This window comes from Primulina tabacum, chromosome 9 (genome assembly GCF_025594145.1).
Source record: "Primulina tabacum isolate GXHZ01 chromosome 9, ASM2559414v2, whole genome shotgun sequence".
NCBI lineage: Eukaryota > Viridiplantae > Streptophyta > Magnoliopsida > Lamiales > Gesneriaceae > Primulina > Primulina tabacum.
In genome coordinates this window covers 29,050,567-29,069,415 of record NC_134558.1, presented here as the reverse complement: position 1 = coordinate 29,069,415, position 18,849 = coordinate 29,050,567, and the positions used below count along the sequence as shown (strand labels likewise).

At 35.4% G+C, this 18,849-nt stretch overlaps 1 protein-coding gene across 6 annotated transcripts; it reads left to right on the top strand.

Moving 5' to 3' along the window:
* The first annotated feature begins 10,545 nt into the window (after positions 1-10,545).
* LOC142555120 (uncharacterized) lies at positions 10,546-12,980 on the top strand. Of its 6 annotated transcripts, none has more exons than XM_075665802.1 (2): positions 10,546-10,757; positions 11,992-12,980. In XM_075665802.1, exon 2 carries the CDS (start codon positions 12,014-12,016, stop codon positions 12,929-12,931), a length of 918 nt encoding a protein of 305 aa, XP_075521917.1. In that variant the 5' UTR covers positions 10,546-10,757; positions 11,992-12,013; the 3' UTR covers positions 12,932-12,980. The 6 variants fall into 6 exon arrangements, with proteins under 6 accessions (XP_075521917.1, XP_075521915.1, XP_075521912.1 ...); XM_075665800.1 differs by having other exon boundaries at positions 11,986-12,980; XM_075665797.1 differs by having other exon boundaries at positions 11,444-12,980.
* Positions 12,981-18,849: the final 5,869 nt, after the last annotated feature.

Here is an 18,849-nt window from a genome sequence, read left to right as displayed (position 1 = left end):
ACCAAAAATTGGACTAAGTCCACATTAATAACGTAGGCCTCGTTGTGATCCAGTTTCTCGGGCTTCGGAGGATTTTAGGATTAAAAAAAAAAAAGAAGAAAAGAGGTAATTTTCAAATTTTATTTATACTATAAATTTTTTTATTACATATGCATAAACGTACGTACGGCGTAAGAATAACCGATACCACTGAGTTATTTGACCTCGTGGTTAACCATGTAACGAGTGGAGAGAGGATAGTACTTGGAGAGGCTAAAAGGAAGGGACAACGAGACATGGAGACGCAATTTTTGAACAATGAGATGCAACTTGTCATTATGGAAAAGAAATTAAGGTTCAAGAACCGACAAGAAGTTAGAGAACAAAGACCGTATGAGTTATATAAACAAACCAATAGACTTAGTAATAGAGCAATAAGAGGTGCCAAGAAAAGAGCTTATGATGATTTTTATGATATGCTATGGCCAAAAGAAGATAAAGATATTTTTAAGATAAGGAAAGCCAGAGATCGAAAAACTAAGTACTTGAGTCATTTCAGGTGTATCAAGCATGAAGATGATAGAGTTTTAATGTAAGATAAAGTTATCATAGATAGATGTAGAGATTACTTTAAAAACTTACTCAATGAGACAAGTATGGAGGAGTTAAGTGTGGGTTAGACATGAGATGCAGGATGTAAGACATCTAGCGTTTCATCGTAGAGCTAGTGCTAAAGAAGTAACAGAGATACTGAAGAGGATGAAATCGGAGAAGGTAATTGGACCGAATGAGATACCAATTAAGATATGGAAGTGTCTAGGGGAAGTTGGGATCCTATGGCTGACTAAGCTCATTAATAGGATTCTAGATACTAGAAAAAAGTCAGAATCTTTGAGACATAGTATTGTTGTACCAATTTATAAGAATAAAGAGATATACATGACTGCTCAAATTATAGAGAGATTAAGCATATGAGCCATACGATGATGCTATGAGAGCGAGTGATGTAGCAGAGACCTAGGAGTATCACTACTGTATCAGAGAACCAATTAGATTTTATGCCAGGTAGGTCTACAATGCAAGCTATGTTATTGATTAGAACAATGATACAGAAATATAGAGAATAACAGAAGATTATGCATATGATATTTATTGTCTTAGAGAAAGTCTATGATATAATGCCCAAAGAATTGATTTGGTGAGTACTTAGAAAGAGGCATATACCTTGATGCTAAATTGAGAACATTAAAGATATGTATGAAGGTGTTGTAACTACTGTTAGGTCTATTGGAGGGATGTCATATGAATTTCATGTGACAGTAGTACTTCATCAAGGATCGACTTTAAGCCTTTATCTCTTTGCTTTGCCAATTTGTGTGTAGGGAAGAATCTTCCTTCAATTTGAAAAGAAAATCGATGAGTTGTTGGCAATTTATGGAGAAAAGGAAGAAACCTAGGTTCCTTATTGTTTTTCTGGGCTGAGAGAACTTTGGGAATTAAGAAATGAGGTCAAATTCGATTTTATACATGTATCCATTCCTTTCATTCTCATTCTATGTTTATCTCAATATACACCATCTACTTTTCCAATCCATAGTCAGCCCTTAAACATTACCATTTTCTAGATCATTCTCCTCCCAACATCAATATCGTCATATCAACACGTACATGCTTGCATTTCTTAGAACTCAATATTCTTGAACTCATGTAACATTTACAACATATATTCACCATTCATATCCATATAATTGGTGAACATGGTCAAAATAATTAAAACATAAACCATAATTTGAAATAAATTTGATTCATGTAAATAACATATATAGCGTCATAATCATAAACGATAATTGCTAGAAATGCCGTGTATCATATATGGCATAGGGATGACAGGGCATTACGTCTTTATTCTCATCTGAGAGAGGGTGAGCGGGTGAGTGATATGATCGTTACTCAGTAAGTGAAAATAATCCTTCCGGTCTTTAAATTGGTTTTCACATAAATTTTAAATATAACAATAATATTCCGAATTTTCAGAAATAAACGGGTATCAAACTTATGTACTGATCATAAATGAATTTCATGGTTAACTGATGTCACTTCCTTATATTTTAATACTCCAAAGATAAGGTAGAAATCAGCACAACTGGTTCGTGTCATCGACTAATCGTTATGCAATGTAGTTATGCAATGTAAGTTGATGATATTGAGATGCTAGCTTGTAGTTGGGAAATTTATCATTAAAGCTATGCATGAATCAATGGATTTAAATACTCTGATCTAAGATTCACAAATATGCGAAATTGGATTACTATCTATGTTAGAGGTTTTAAAACTCGAGGGAAGCCGAATGATTCCTATTTAGAGAAGTAATTTATAGAATCACTCAAAACTAGGGATTGAGTTTTATAATTTAATATGGGTGTTGAAGATATCAAAGGTAAGTATAAATAAAAATCATTAATGATGAATAAAAGACAAAATAAAAAAGATTACAATACTTTTAGATCTGTAAACTCTTCTAGTCATTTTCTGCTTTACTTCAAATATCATTTGCTATACTTTTGTCATCGTCACTTGCATTTATATCAAACTTATTTTGCCAAAATCAGCTCGAAGGGTTCTTCCATTCTGTTATCACCGATATCTTTTACCTTTTTGGATTGAAACTGATTCCCAAATTGCCATTCATATTCTTCATTCTCGGAGGTGCCGATGACATCTAAATCACCTGATAACTCGAACATATCTCTTTCTAAGGGGTTGGCCGATGCATTTTTCTCACATTTACATTTAGGTAAATGTGGTGGCAGATCCGCTGCAGCGCTGGTGCATTATGGGCATGATCACAGGCGTTTTATGGTAGAGTTTGGGCCTTATTTACGTAGAAATATTTTAGTTTTGGCCGTTGCAATTGTTTTGGGCATCCTTATCTCTGCTTTGCGTTTGTCTAGGAAAAAATATAAATTATATATATCTATGTGTGTGTAATTTCTTGCAGTCAAAGGTCTCCATTCTCTCTATCTCTGCTCTTTTCGACTTTTGCTAGAGTCCTGGAGATTTTTTTATTGTCGTTTCATGATTGTGCTCATCAAGAGCGTGGGTCGGGTCAAAGACTCACGTTCCTTCTCTATCTTTTGGCGACTGTTTTTCTATGCTATTATAGTGTTGGAGTGTGGGTAGGTTCAAGCACCCACCTCCCTCAGCTTCCATTATGCTGATACCCATCTTCTTCTTATAATCTTGAGGTGCAGGTGGATTCAGACACTTACACTTCTGGTGATGTCTTTTGGGGGCGCGTATGATATCAGACAGTTACACACTGCCTCTCCCACCATCATTCTTCACAGGCATTTCCTGCCGCAGTTTGGGAGTATAGGTTGGTGCAGACGCCTGTCATCACCTGGGGATTTTTCCCGTCTTTCACCCCTTCCCAGTTTTTGGATTATGGATGGGACCAGGCAGTGGTTGGAGATACCGTCAGGCGTCATTGACACCTGGGCTTCAGGGCTCAATTTTTTTAAAAAAAATTGTGTAATTTTATATTAATATCATATTAGTTCGGATAAATTAATTTAAATATTAAAAGATTTTAGAGTTTAAATTTCTAGCACAGGTAGAGCCATATTCCTGACTTCACCACTACGAGCCTCTTTTTCTTGAGTTATTTTTTTATATGTGTTGGGTGATCTTCGCCCCATGTTTTTGCTGGGAAGCTATGGCTGTATAGTTAAATTCTGATTTGCAGCGATACCTACTTTGGCTTCCGTACAGTTCTTCCTTGACTCATTCGAATCGGGCATAGACACACAGTGCCTCCTATGCTTCTGCTTGCTCCGAGATTTTACTCATCATATTTGGCTTCTGCATGAAGACTGGTGGATTTCCTCAGAGTTTCAGTATTAACTTTCAGTTTAAGTAATTTTGGTTAACGTGTTTGTTCCGATTTAAAGGGATTTTTTTTAAAAAAAAAATAATTTTAAACGATCAGAATAAATAGCAGTACAATTTGTGAAATAGTCAAACTACTTAAATCTATTTAATAATAATTGTATTATTATAAATATTAATTATGTGTTGAAAATAAAAGTAAGAGTTAAATTTAATTTGTAAAAATCATGTTATCTTTATATGCGGCAGTATTTTTAAATTTATAGTTCTGAATAAAGTTTCACTTGATTTTGGTTCAGATTTTTATATTCAAGAACCAAAACCGAAATGATTTAAATTTGAAATTTTGAAAAATAAATTTGATTTCGGCGCAAATTTATTTGTATAATAATGTCTATACAATTGTATAGTCCATACATAAAATTAATTTGCCTGTCAAGAAAAACTGTATTTTGGGATTGAAAAAAATCATGCAAGTGTCGACAAGTGAACGATCGATTTGGTGGTAGATCGGATTTTTTTCCCTGAAAAATCATATGATCTATGAAGTTGATTTTGTTGAAAATAAGAGTTGAAATTATTGAATGTTGAAAAAAAGAATTGAAAATAATGAAAATTAGTGTGTGATGATGTATGTAATGATGTATTTATTTTTGGATTATTCCCAAAGAAATTCTATAAATAGGTATCTAAATTTATGAAGAAAAACACAATTTCCAGAAATCATCAGTCCTGACCACTACAAGAAAAATGATTTTCCGCAGCACATCATCAACAACGTGCATTAAAAGCACGCTGCGAATAGTACTTTTAACGGCGTGCACTCATATGTGCGCTGTTAATATTTTTGCACTTGATAGAAATAACGACGTGCATTAAAAGCACGCTGCAGATAGTAATATCTGCAGCATGCATTTATGTGTGCTGTTAATAACCTATGCAATTTTCGCAGCGCACAATAAAGGCACGCCGTTAATAGTATTATTAACAACTTGCATGTTTATGTGCGCTGTTAAAAGTAAATCATTTTTTTTAAAAAAATCGTGTTTAGACATTAACGGCGTATATTAATCGCACGCCGTCAATAGTATTATTCACGGCATGCTACTAGCACGCTGCGAAAAATTGATGCGAATTTTTAAATTAACGACGGGTTTGTGAAACCATCGCTAATTTGAAAGTTGCGACGGTTTAAATAACCGTCACTAAAACTAGCGACGATTTAAATCGGTGACGGTTTAATAAAAAAAAGCGACGGTTTTTAATAGACGTCGTTAATAACCGTAAATCAGCGACAATTTAATTAAAAACCGTCGATATTAGCGACGGTTATACAACAATCGTCGCTAATAGCGATGGTTTACTGGAAAACTGTCGCTAATACTGGAAAACTGTCACTAATTTTCCTCCACACCACTTCACAAGACTTAAAATTTTTCTCTCTTATACGATTTTAGTTTCAATTTAGGTACGTTTTTTTGTTTCAATTTTCGGTTAAATTTTTAAGTGTTAGTTAAGATCATGAGTATTGTTATCATAGTTGTATTGTAGTTTTTTTAAAAAATTATTGAATTATAAAAGTAAATTTTTTTATTTTTACGCAAAATTTAGCGACATGTTTTAAATCGTCGCGAAATGTAGCGATGGTTTTGTAACTGTCGCGAAATGTAAATACCGTTTTCAATTTTTGGTTAATTTTTTAAGTGTTAATTAAGATCATGAGTATTGTTATCATAGTTGTATTGTAGTTTTTTAAAAAAATTATTGAATTATAAAAGTAAATTTTTTTTATTTTTACGCAAAATTTAGCGACGGGTTTTAAACCGTCGCGAAATGTAGCGATGGTTTAATAACCGTCGCGAAATGTAAATATCGTTGCTAATTTAGCGACGGTGTCTTCGGTTTTTAACCGTCGCCGATTAGCGACGGTTTTGTCAAAAATTATCGCTAATATTTAGATGTTTTATGAATATTGACAGCGTCCATTGCACGCTGCGGATAGTTGCATTAACGGCGTACATATGCACGCCGTTGATAATAGTATTAACAGCGTGCACATGTACGCCGCAGATAATCTTGAACTTTCAACAGCTTGCAACTTTGCAGCGTGCAATGTGCGCCGCAGAAAGAGAATTTGCGCGCTGCGAAAAGCCATTTTTGTTGTAGTGGACCCACTGGATCAACAACATTTCCAGAAATAAATTTCGTAAGTAAAAATGAATTTAAATCCTGAAACCAAAATCAAAGTCAAAGACAAGGTTTTGGTCGAGGTCGAAATCGATATCGTGGTCGTGGACGTTAAAGTGGTCGTGGCCGTGGTTTTGAAAACAATCGAGATAGTTACTTCTATCACTCATCTCAAAAGGACGTCATAAACCACCCACTAAATTGATGCTGCAGATTTTCTGAATGATTTATCTGAAAATGATCAATATAATTGTGGAATAGAAATGTAAAATATTTTATTTTTCATGTGCTTATATGCTAATATTTTATTGTATAATTATGATATGCGTTATATTTTTCAATAAATTACATATATATTGTCAGTAAATTTTTTCATTGCATATTTTTTTTAAGTTCAAATATGAAAAATGCTATGAACAATGCTAAAGAGGGAACTAATCCCGTGGAAGTTTGCATACCTGATAGTGGTACAACGCACACTATTCTCCGAGATAAAAAAATATTCTTGAACTAAAACCAACAAAAACAATGGTGAATACAATATCAGGTCCTGTAGACTTGATTAAAGGTTGTGGTAAAGCACATTTTTTGTTACCTAATGGTACAAAATTTATAATAAATGATGCTTTGTATTCACCACAATCAAAAAGAAATTTGTTCAGTTTTAATGATATATATTCTCATGGGTATGATACTCAGACAATAAATCAAGGGAATGAAAAATATATATGTTTTACCACATATAAATCAGGAAACAAATATGTAGTTGAAAAACTATCAATGCTCCATGCTGGATTGCATTATACACATATAAGTCCAATTGAATCAAATATGGTAGTTGATAATTTTTCAATACTGATTAATTGACATGATCGATTAGGACATCTTGGTTCAACAATGATGCGAAAAATTATAGAAAATACACATGGTCATCCGCTGAAAGACCAGGAGATCTTTCAAAATAATAAGTTTCAATGCAAAGCGTGTTCTCTTGGAAAACTTATTATAAGATCATCACCAGCTAAAATCCAAATTGAATCACCCATGTTTCTTGAACGTATTCAGGGTGATATTTGTGGGCCAATTCATCCACCATGTGGACCATTTAGATATTTTATGGTATTGATCGATGCCTCCAGCAGATGGTTACATGTATGTTTATTATCAACTCGAAATGTTGCATTTGCAAGATTACTTGCTGAAATAATAAAATTGCGGAATCAATTTCGCGGTCATACAATCAAGAAAATTAGACTTGATAATGCTGGTGAATTTACTTCCCAAACTTTTAATAATTATTGTATGTCAGAGTGAATCACTGTTGAGCATCATGTTGCTCATGTACATACACAAAATAGATTAGCTGAATCATTGATTAAACGTCTACAACTGATTGTTAGACCGATGATTATGACAACAAACTCCCGGTTTCTATATGAGGACATGCAATTTTATATGTTGCTGCATTAATTCGCATCAGACCAAATGATCTTTTACAGCTTGCCTTTGGTAAAGAACCAGACATTTCTCATCTTAGAATTTTTGGATGTATGATATACGTACCTATTGCACCGCCTCAATGAACAAAAAAGAGACCTCAAAGAAAGATTGGAATTTATGTTAGTTATGATAGCCCATCAATAATTAGATATCTTGAACATCAGACAGGCGACGTGTTTACAGCACATTTTGTTGATTGTCATTTTAATGAGGAAATCTTCTCAATGTCAGGGGGAGAAAAAAAATATATCGAAAAAGAAATTACATGGTATACATCATCATTGTTACGTCTGGATCCAAGAACTAAACAATGTGATAAGGATGTACAACAAATTGTGCACTTGCAAAAAATAACAAATGAAATATCAGATGCATTTGCACACACAGATGGGGTAACTAAATCATATATACATGCTGTAAATTCCCCTGCTCGAATTGAAATTCCAAATAAGCAAATTGAAGACACTCACGATGCCATTAAACGCTTGAAACGTGGAAGATCAATCGGTTTCAAGGATAAAAATCATCGAAAAGAAAAGTATAGAGAAACACGATGATCACAAAATAGAGAATGATATTCCGACAGAAATACATGATGATTAAAATGTTCTGTTAGAACCACAAATTGATGAGAATCGTGAAATCTCTATCAATTATATTAATACTTGAAAAAAATGGAACCGAAAAGGTATAAAAAAAATTGATGAGATATTTTATTACAATATGACATTTGACATCATATATGACAATGTAGATCCATGAATCAAAATCTTTTGGTGAATTTAAAAATCGACATGAGTGGATAAAATGGAAAGATGTCATCCAGGTTGAATTGAATTCACTAAATAAACGTAACGTTTTTGGAACTATAGTCCTTACGCCTGAAGATGTAAAATCTGTTGGGTACAAATGAGTTTTTATTTGAAAGCGAAATGAAAAAAAATGAAATAGTAAGATATAAAGCTCGATTTGTTGCACAAGATTTTTCTCAAAGGCCATGAATTTATTATGAAGAAACGTATTCTCCTGTTATGGATGCAATTACGTTTCTGTATTTAATTAGTTTGACTGTATCTGAAAATTTAGAAATGCGTCTTATGGATATTGTCACAGCTTACTTTATATATATATATATATATATATATATATATATATATATATAAATCCATGAAGAATTTAAGATGCCTGAAGCACAAAGTTCAAAACCCAGATAATGTTATCATGTGAAATTGCAAATATCATTATATGAGTTAAAGCAAGACGGTCGAATGTGATATAATCAGCCAAGTGAACACTTAATGAAAAAAGGATATGCAAACAATTTAATATGCCCTTGCGTTTTCATTAAGAAAACAACATCCAGATGCATAATTATTGTTGTATATGTTGATGATTTAAATACCATTTGAACGAATAAGGAAATTCAAGAAGTTGTGTTGTACTTGAAGGAAGAATTTGAAATGAAGGACCTTGGAAAAACAAAGTATTGTTTGGGTTTGCAAATTAAACAAAAAGAATGTGGAATATTTGTTCACCAGTCAAATTATACAGAAAAGGTCCTTAAAAATTTTAATATGGATAAATCAAATCCTTTAAAAACTCCAATGGTTGTTAGATCATTAAACATAGAAAACGATCCATTCCGTCCATGCGAAGATGATGAAGTTATTCTTGGTTCAGAAGTACCATATCTAAGTGCTATTGATGCCATTATGTATCTTGCAAATTGTACAAGACCTGATATATCTTTTGCTGTAAATTTATTGACAAGATTTAGCTCATATCCAACAAAGAGACACTGGAACGGAATTAAACATATATTCAGCTATCTAAGAGGAACGACAAACTTGGAACTTTTGTATTCAAAAGATACAGATCAAAGCATAATTGGTTATGCTGGGTATTTATTTGATCAACGCAAGACACGTTTCCAAACCGGATATGTATTTACTCGTGGAGACACTGCAATTTCTTGGCGTTCACAGAAACAAACACTCGTAACAACTTCATCAAATCAAGCCGAGATTATTGCACTACATAAAGCAAGCCGTGAATGTGTGTGTGGCTAAAATCAATGATCGAACATATCCAAATCTCAATGCGGATTATCATTCGACAAGAAGTCTGTGATACTATATGAAGATAATGCTGCATGTGTTACTCAAATGAAAGAGGGATACATAAAAATCGATAGAACTAAACATATTCCTCCTAAGTTCTTCGCATTCACCCAAGAGATTGAGAAAAATAAAGATATTGATATTTGTCACATTCTGTCAAGTGAAAGCTCACCAGATCTCTTCAGAAAGGCACTTCCTACGACATTATTCAGAAATCATATATATAATATTGGGATGCGCAATATACGAAATTTGTGAAGAATGGTTCGTGTTAACATGAGGGAAGTTTACGTGACTGTACTCTTTTTTTCTTACTATGGTTTTTATCCCAATGAGTTTTTTCTAGTAAGATTTATAACGATTCAGTATAAAAACACGTAATGAAGACAATTATTGTATCATGATCATCACAAGGGGGAGTGTTGAAAATAAGTGATTGAGTGTTGAAAATAAGAGTTGTAAATATTTAAAATTAGTGTGTGATGATGTATGTAATAATGTATTTATTTTTGGATTATTTCCAAAGAAATTCTATAAATAGGTATCTCAATTTGTGAAGAATAAAACAATTGAGTAGAGAAAATTTTATAAAATATGTAGTTTAATATATTTTGTGAGTTTAAGATTTTTATTTTTATCGTAAATTTAATTTTAACAACTAGTTTGTTTCAGTATATCTGAAAAAATTATATTTTGGGATTGAAAAAAATTCACTAGTTTCTCTTTTAGACACAACTCGATGTATAATATAAGATTAGATAAAATAAGCTATTGTGGCCTCTATTTATATTAAATTATATTATTTTATTTTAACTATACATATATGTATATATATATTGATTTGATTGAAGAAAAAAAGCCATGCAACTTGTACACTTCACCGACCCCCACGCAGATTCACCACCCTCACTTCGCTCTCTCCCTTGCAATATCACAAGTCCATTTGTATGCCTTGAAGAATTCTAGACCGGACATTATTCTTCTCTTCTTTTTGTCTTTCTTTCTTTGCAGCAATTTTTCACTTTGGCGGAGCTTTCTGTTCACAAGAACAATAGGGACTGTTGGCTCCTTATTAATGGCAAGGTATCAGAATCCTCGCTCGAATTTTATACCCTTTTGCATTTCCTGTCTTGGGTCGATTTTATTTTCAGCTTGTGATTTCTAGATATCTAAAAGATTCAATCTTGATCTGTTCTTTTCGGATGTTTTTCCAATTATTTTGTTCGGTTCTTGATATATCATTGTTGCTGTGTTATTGGTTCATCTGATTTTGATGTGCATATTATTTTAATAATTGGGGATTGAGCGTAAGTGAAGCTGTAGTTTGTCAAATGTCTGTGATCCTTATGTCAAATTACAATTTTGTTTGCTAGATCTCAATGCTGATATAAAATTTTACCAACATTCCAATACTGTACTGCTTTGGTTGCGAGTAAATTAGAGATTCAAGGGGTGAGTCTGCATTTTTCGTAAAATGTGGTGGATTTCTCTTTGTATGTTATGAAACAATGATTTAAGTTTTGCCCGCAATTCATATTCCTGTCTCCGCCGATGCAATTTTGTATACTCGTTACAGGCTAGAGATTCAGGGGGTGAGTATGCATTTTTCCTGAACTGCTTTATCTTACTGCTGTTCATATTCCTACATCCGCGAATGCAATTTGTTCTATTCATTACAGGAAAGAAAATAGCAAACACTTGAACTTGGTATTTTTATTATTTAAGTTCCATAAAATAGACCACTTTGTCTGGAATTATTGCTTCTTCAGGTTATGATTTTGTATGATCTGCATGCATTTTGATGAGACGGGATAGAAGATTTTTTCTCCGAAGAATTACAAGGTTGTGGTGCTAAGCTTTGCAGAAAACTCTCTCTAGCAATTGATATGGCATTCTGTTGTTTGATTGTACCTTATATATGGTTGAATAATCATGGATGAGTGTAAGTGATGAAGATTCACCCTGATAAGACATACGGCACCATGTCGATAGACACAATCCTCAACTTTGAAAGCTCAATTATTTGAGTAAGAGTTATGCCTGAATAATTGTTATGGGCAGGTTTATATTGACAATTTGACATAGGTGTTAACCTCAACATGATTCCTACTTAATTTTGTTGGCCTTTTGTGAGCTGTTACCTCAATAAACGTGAAGTTTAATTTGACATTTGGCAGTTAACCTCAACCAAATGCTCTTGGTTACCTTTACCCTTGTGTTACATATATTCTTTCCTAATTAATCTTAGGATCCTCATCGCCATTCGGTGGTTTTGATTTATGAATGAGCCTAATTTATAATTCGCCTTCAGATCTAGCCTTCAACTATTATTCTGGTAAATGGAATCAAGAGGCAGAGGCAGCCGGAGTAATTCAGCCGGCATGACACTAAACACAATGCTCAGTGACAAACGAGGGCCAATTCGACCAGGCGAAGAACAATTTCCTCGGGCTCATTCGAATCGGACCCTCTCAGACATAATCCGTGATGAATCCGGTGGTACGGCCCACTATTACACTGGAAAGAAGAGCTGGAGGCATTTCAAGGACAAGCTCCGCCGGCGCCGTGGCGCAGCCTGGACATCCACCTTCTCCACACCAGCTTCAGATATCCCCATCAACAATCGCTCGATGAACCGCCGGCCATCTGGCGGATTCCCATCCGACATGGCTCATCCAGTTGATATCTCAGCTGTCCCCGATGTGGACCCAGAATTGATGTCGAACCCAATGAACAGGCCAAGTCTCCAGAGAAACGCAAGTCGCGCCGTGGAGCGAGCAAGTGATAGACTGGATCACGCGCACACACACGCACCGGGAATGAGGAGGTTGCAGAGGGAAGATAATAGTAGCGAAGATGACAAGGATGATGACGATGACGATGATGATGAGGAGGAATGCGAAAGCGAGGAGGAGGAGAGTGGCTGCGAGGATGAGGAGGCGGCCAGTGCAGGAGGGCAACAACCGGTGAGGATGTCGCTAATGTCGTTGTTGGCAGAGACAGACCGAGAAATGGGGTTGGATGGATCGTCGTACATGTTAGATGAGGACGACGAAGACGAGGATGAGGACGAGGATGGCGATGGGGACGGAGGAGAGTATAACAATTGTTGTGTATGCATGGTGAGGCATAAAGGAGCAGCCTTTGTTCCTTGTGGGCATTCCTTTTGTAGGCTTTGTTCAAGAGAGCTATGGGCTCAAAGAGGGAACTGTCCACTCTGCAACAATTACATCTTAGAGATTCTTGATATCTTCTAAACTCACACAATACCTCTATATTCATTTGTTTCTTTATGCTTTTTATTTTTGGTTTTAATTTTTATAATTTATCCACACATTGATTTAGATATAGGAGGAAATCAACTTTACTAAATTTTAATTTGATTGTTGTGATTTCAAATTTATGAATAAAATTTTGAATTCTCTTATATTTCTTTCAATAATTTTAGATTTAATTTGGTTTGGTTGATTAATCATATGTAGCCGGGGCTGTTTGAATGAAATCATCTACTATATTTTGTATTATATTTATTGTTAAACAAATATATGGTATAAATGTTCTGGATTTTCATTGATTAGCAAATAAATTTTTAATTATTAAAATTGTTGGACCATATGAATTTTTGTAGCAGAAAATATAGCACATGATATAACAGAAGATTTTATTTCATCTACAAATGGTGTGTTCCGAAAAAAGTTAGGTGTGATAAAAAAATTCCAAAAATGCGTTCTTTAAAAAAATATGAATTTATTTGATTCAACAAAATCTAATTATTTTTCTTGAATCTATTTAAATTAATCAAAAGATCGATAAAATCGCATCTTTAGAAAAAGATACAACAATAATTGGGTTTTTTTAATATTAAATATCCTAAATCTTAAAAATATTTTCCAACCTATAACAAAATATGAGGATTTACATTACTATAATAAACCGAGTAATCATTCCTCTGAAACGTTCCTCGAATCTCATACGATCCAACCAATTTTTCTTTTTTTTAAATAAATAAATAAATAAAAATGTTGAAATCCAAGCAAATTTTTGCCCCGGATTTGAACTTATATATATATATATAAAAAGATCCGTAATAGTTGCTCGGATCAAAGATATTCATTAGCACTCAGCCAAGGATATTACTAATAACACTAGCTAATTGCTTAGCCCAGGAACGTTGAAGTAGTTATATTAGAAGACCGAGTCGAAGCCTAGTGGAGGAAGTAGGGGATACAATGTGGTTATGTTGCGGAAATCGTGGCATAGAAGTTGCACTCAGCGCATCAGGCAAAATCAGAGGAACCAATTCAGAAAAAATGGACGAAAATCATGCAACAAATATCAAGCTCAAATGCTCTAAAGTCTATAGCAAACTTTCTGCCGATTTCAAGCTTAATTTTCGATTTCCAGTTCATATTTCTAGCGACATTTCCAGTGACATTCTGGTAGTTCATCGACATTTCCCAACAGCATATTTTCGAATTATGTTTGTAAATCTCTTCTATGTTTGGTTTCTTAATGCAAAGTTAATTTCAATTGCTATCATGAGATGTTTGTTTTCCATTATTAGCACTTTTTAGTCAATCTTTTGTGATTCTTAACCGGGGACACTATAATTGACAGTTGAACCGATGCTCACTTCATTTGATTTAGAAGTTAGATTTCGATATTTTATTGACTTTGGCACGTCACGTGGTTGGCACGCCCCAACACTCACTCGGCAATTTTTTTTTTGCAAATATAATTTGGGCACGCCTAGTAGGACCCATACCGCCAAAGAACCGAGGAAACACTGACAGAGGTGATGGTAAACTGCCGTCACAAGATTACAGATCCAGTGACCCAGCTCCTTGTCGGTAAGAAAAGTCAACAAAGGTGGCAGACTTTATTTATTGCACAATTGATGGCAAAAACAGTGGGTTGGCATTCAAATATTCAGACGAAAATATGAATACGCGTTTTTAACGCGTATTCACACGGACAAGGGGCTCTATAAATTGAGCTCCCCTCTTCATTCTGAAATCATTCCTTCTTCGAGTTTTTTCTCATTCTATAGCATTTGAGTGCTTAGTTCAATAATATTTGTGAGGTGTTTGTTCTCCTGTATTAAGAGGGTGTGTGTTCTCTTTGGAAACACAGTGAGTGAGTTGTACATCACAAAATATTATAGTGGAATTCTTTTCATCTTGCCCGTGGTTTTTACCCTAATAATTTTTAGGGGTTTTCCACGTAAATCTCGGTGTCCAGTTTATTCTTTATTTTCGGGTTTTATTATCTCAAATTCCGCAAGTGGGACCAACAAGTGGTATCAGAGCCTTGGTTTAAAATTTCTTAAAATTCTGAGTATGCTCTGTGGTTGCAGCCTAGACTGATCTTCCACATCAAAAAAGATTTTTTTTTAGATTTTTTATTTAAGGCGGGATTATTTTGTCCAGTATACTAAAATTGTTGTAGACATAATGGCCGGAAGGTATGAGATAACAAAGTTCAATGGAAGCAATTTTATGTTGTGAAAAATAAAGATACAAGCAGTTTTAAGAAAAGAAAATTGCTTGGCGGCTATTGGAGATAGACCGGTGGAAGTTACGGATGATGGAAAGTGGAATGAGATGAATGGTAATGATGTTGCCAATTTACACTTGGCTATAGCAGACGAAGTTTTGTCAAGAATCTCTAAGATAAAAACAATCAAAGTTATCTGGGATACTCTGACAAAGATGTACAAGGTCAAGTCGCTACACAACATGATTTTCCTAAAGAGAAGGCTTTATACTCTTCGGATGACGGAATCCTCATCGATGACCGACCATATCAATACACTAAATACCCTATTTGCCCAACTCACTTCCATGGGGCATAAAATATGGGAAAATAAACGCGCGGAGCTTCTACTTCAAAGTCTACCAGATTCATATGATCAACTTATCATCAACATAACCAACAATAATCTTATGGGCTTTCTAAGATTCGACGATGTCTTAATTGCGGTTCTCGGAGAAGAAAACCGGCGCAAGAATAAGGAAGACAGGTTGGTAACATCGAAGCAAGCAAAGGCTTTACCGATGATAAGATGAAGATTTATGGACCGTGACTCCAGTGGGAGCCAAAGACGAGGTAGATCAAAGTTGAGAAGTAAGAAGAAAAATATTTACTGCTTTAAATGTGGCGGTAAAGGGCACTTCAAGAAAGAGTGTACGAGTATCGATAAAAGTTCTTAAGGAAATATGGCCAGAACTTCAGGCGGTGGTGAAATATTATTCAGTGAAGTAGTGACATTTGCAGAAGACAGATACAAATTTTGTGACGCATGGATTATGGATTCAGGAGTGACGTGGCACATGACGTCTCGGAGAGAATGGTTTGATCATTACAAACCAGTCTCAAGAGGATCTGTATTCATGGGAAATGATCATGCCTGAGAAATCGCTGGGGTCGGTACTATCAAAATAAAAATGTTTGATGGCACTATTCGCACCATACAGGAGGTATGACATGTGAAAGGACTGACGAAGAATCATTTGTCCTTGGGGCAATTGGATGACATCGGGTGCAAATCCCATATCGAGAAAGGAATCATGAAAATTGTGAAAGGCGCGCTTGTGCTTATGAAGGCGGAAAAGGTTGCTGCAAATCTGTTTGTACTTTGGGGAGAAACACACAAAGAGGCAGAACTAGCTGTTGCATCAATTGGTTCAGGAGAAGAGTTAACAGTGTTATGACATCGAAAGCTCGGGCATATGTCAGAACGGGGATTGAAAATTCTCTTAGAATGGAAGCTGCTGCCGGGACTTACAAAAGTGTCACTACCATTTTGTGAGCACTGTTTTACCAGTAAATAGCACAGATTAAAGTTTTGCACTTCTACTGCCAGGAGCAAAAGCATATTGGAGCTGATTCATTCGGATATTTGACAAGCACCGGTTGTATTCCTAGGAGAAGCGAGATACTTTGTCTCGTTCATTAATGATTTCTCTAGGAGATGTTGGGTGTATCCAATCAAGAAAAAATCAGATGCTTTCCAGATCTTCAAAGATTTCAAAGTGCGGGTTGAACTTGATTCTGAAAAGAAAATTAAGTGTTTGAGGACTGACAATGGAGGAGAATATACCAGTGACGAATTTGATGCATATTGTCAATATGAGGGCATCAAAAGACAGTTTACGACGGCTTACACACCTCAACAGAATGGAGTGACGGAGCGGATGAACAGAACCTTGCTGAACAGAACAAGAGCTATGTTGAGGACTGCAGGTCTAGAAAAGTTATTTTGAGTAGAAGCAGTCAAAACCACTTGTTATATTTCGTTCTCCTTCAGTGGCGATTGATATGAAGATTCCGATGGAGATGTGGACCGGGAAGCCGACAGATTATTCTCATTTGCATACATTTGGAAGTCCTGTGTACGTTATGTACAATGAGCAAGAAAGATCGAAGTTGGATTCAAAATCCAGAAAATGTATCTTCTTGGGTTATGCTGATGGAGTAAAGGGGTTTCGCTTGTGGGATCCTACTGTTCATAAGCTTGTCATCAGCAGGGATGTTATCTTCGAGGAAGATAAAGTAAAGGGAGACAAAGGCATATTGAATTCAGAAACTACTATATTTCAGGTGGAAAATAAGACGGACAAAGGTCAAGTTTCTTGTGAAGCAGTACCAGAGCACGAAGAACAAGAACATGTTGAGTATGAGGTTTCGAATGTGAGGCAGTCAACTCGAGACAGAAGACCACCAGGTTGGCTTTCAGATTATGTCACTGAAAGCAAGATTGCATATTGTCTATTATAAGAGGATGGTGAGCCATCGAGTTTCCACGAGGCTACTCAAAGCTCGGATGTATACTTGTGGATGATAGCAATGCAGGAAAAATTTGAGGCATTAGACAAGAATAAAACCTGGGATCTTGTTACACTACAACGAGGGAGGAAAGCCATTGGAAACAGATGGATCTATAAGATCAAGCGTGATGACAATAACCAAGTGGAGCGGTATCGTGCTAGATTGGTGGTAAAAGGGTATGCTCAGAAAGAAGACATTGACTTCAATGAGATATTTTCTCCTGTGGTTCGGCTTACAACAGTAGAGTAATGTTGGCATTGTGTGCGGTGTTTGACCTATATCTAGAACAGTTAGATGTAAAAACAGCATTTCTTCATGGAGATCTTGAAGAAGAAATCTATATGCTCCAGCCAGAAGGTTTTGCGAAAATAAGCAAAGAGAACTTGGTTTGCAGGTTGAAGAAATCTCTTTACGGTCTCAAACAGGTGCCGAGGTGTTGGTACAAGAGATTTGATTCCTATATCATGAGCCTTGGATACAACAGATTGAGTGCAGACCCTTGTATGTATTTAAATAGATCTGATGATGATTATATCATTTTGCTGTTGTATGTGGACGACATGTTGGTAGTAGGCCCCAACAAAAATCAGATCCAAGGATTGAAGGCATAGTTGGCTAGGGAATTTGATATGAAGGACTTGGGACCAGCAAACAAGATTATAGGGATGCAAGTTCACCGAGACAGAAGTAGCAGAAAGATTTGGCTTTCCCAGAAAACATATTTGAAGAAATTCTTGCAACGCTTCAAGATGCAAGATAGCAAGCCAATATCAACCCCTCTTCCTGTTAACTTCAAGTTATCCTCCGAGATGTGTCCTAGCAGTGAAGCAGAGAGGATGGAGATGTCTCGAGTACCATATGCATCAACAGTGGGAAATTTGATGTTCGCCATTATATGTACAAGACCGGACATTGCTCAAGCAGTGGAAGAAGTTAGTCGGTATATGGCGAATCCTGGACGAGAGCATTGGAACACTGTTAAGAGGATCTTTAGATACATTAAGGGTACCTCGAATGCTGCATTATGTTATGGAGGATCGGATTTTACACTCAGGGGCTATGTCGATTCATATTATGCAGGTGATCCTGATAAGAGAAAATCTACTACTGGTTGTGTGTTTACACTTGCAGGGGGAGCTGTAAGCTGGGTTTCAAAATTACAGATAGTTGTGGCATTATCTACAACAGAGGCAGAATATATGGCAGCTACTCAAGTTTGCAATGAGGCAATATGGATTAAAAGGTTATTGGAGGAGATCGAACACAAACAAGAGAATGTTCCTTTGTTTTGTGACAGTCAGAGTGCCTTGTACATCGCAAGGAATCCAGCCTTTCATTCCAGGAC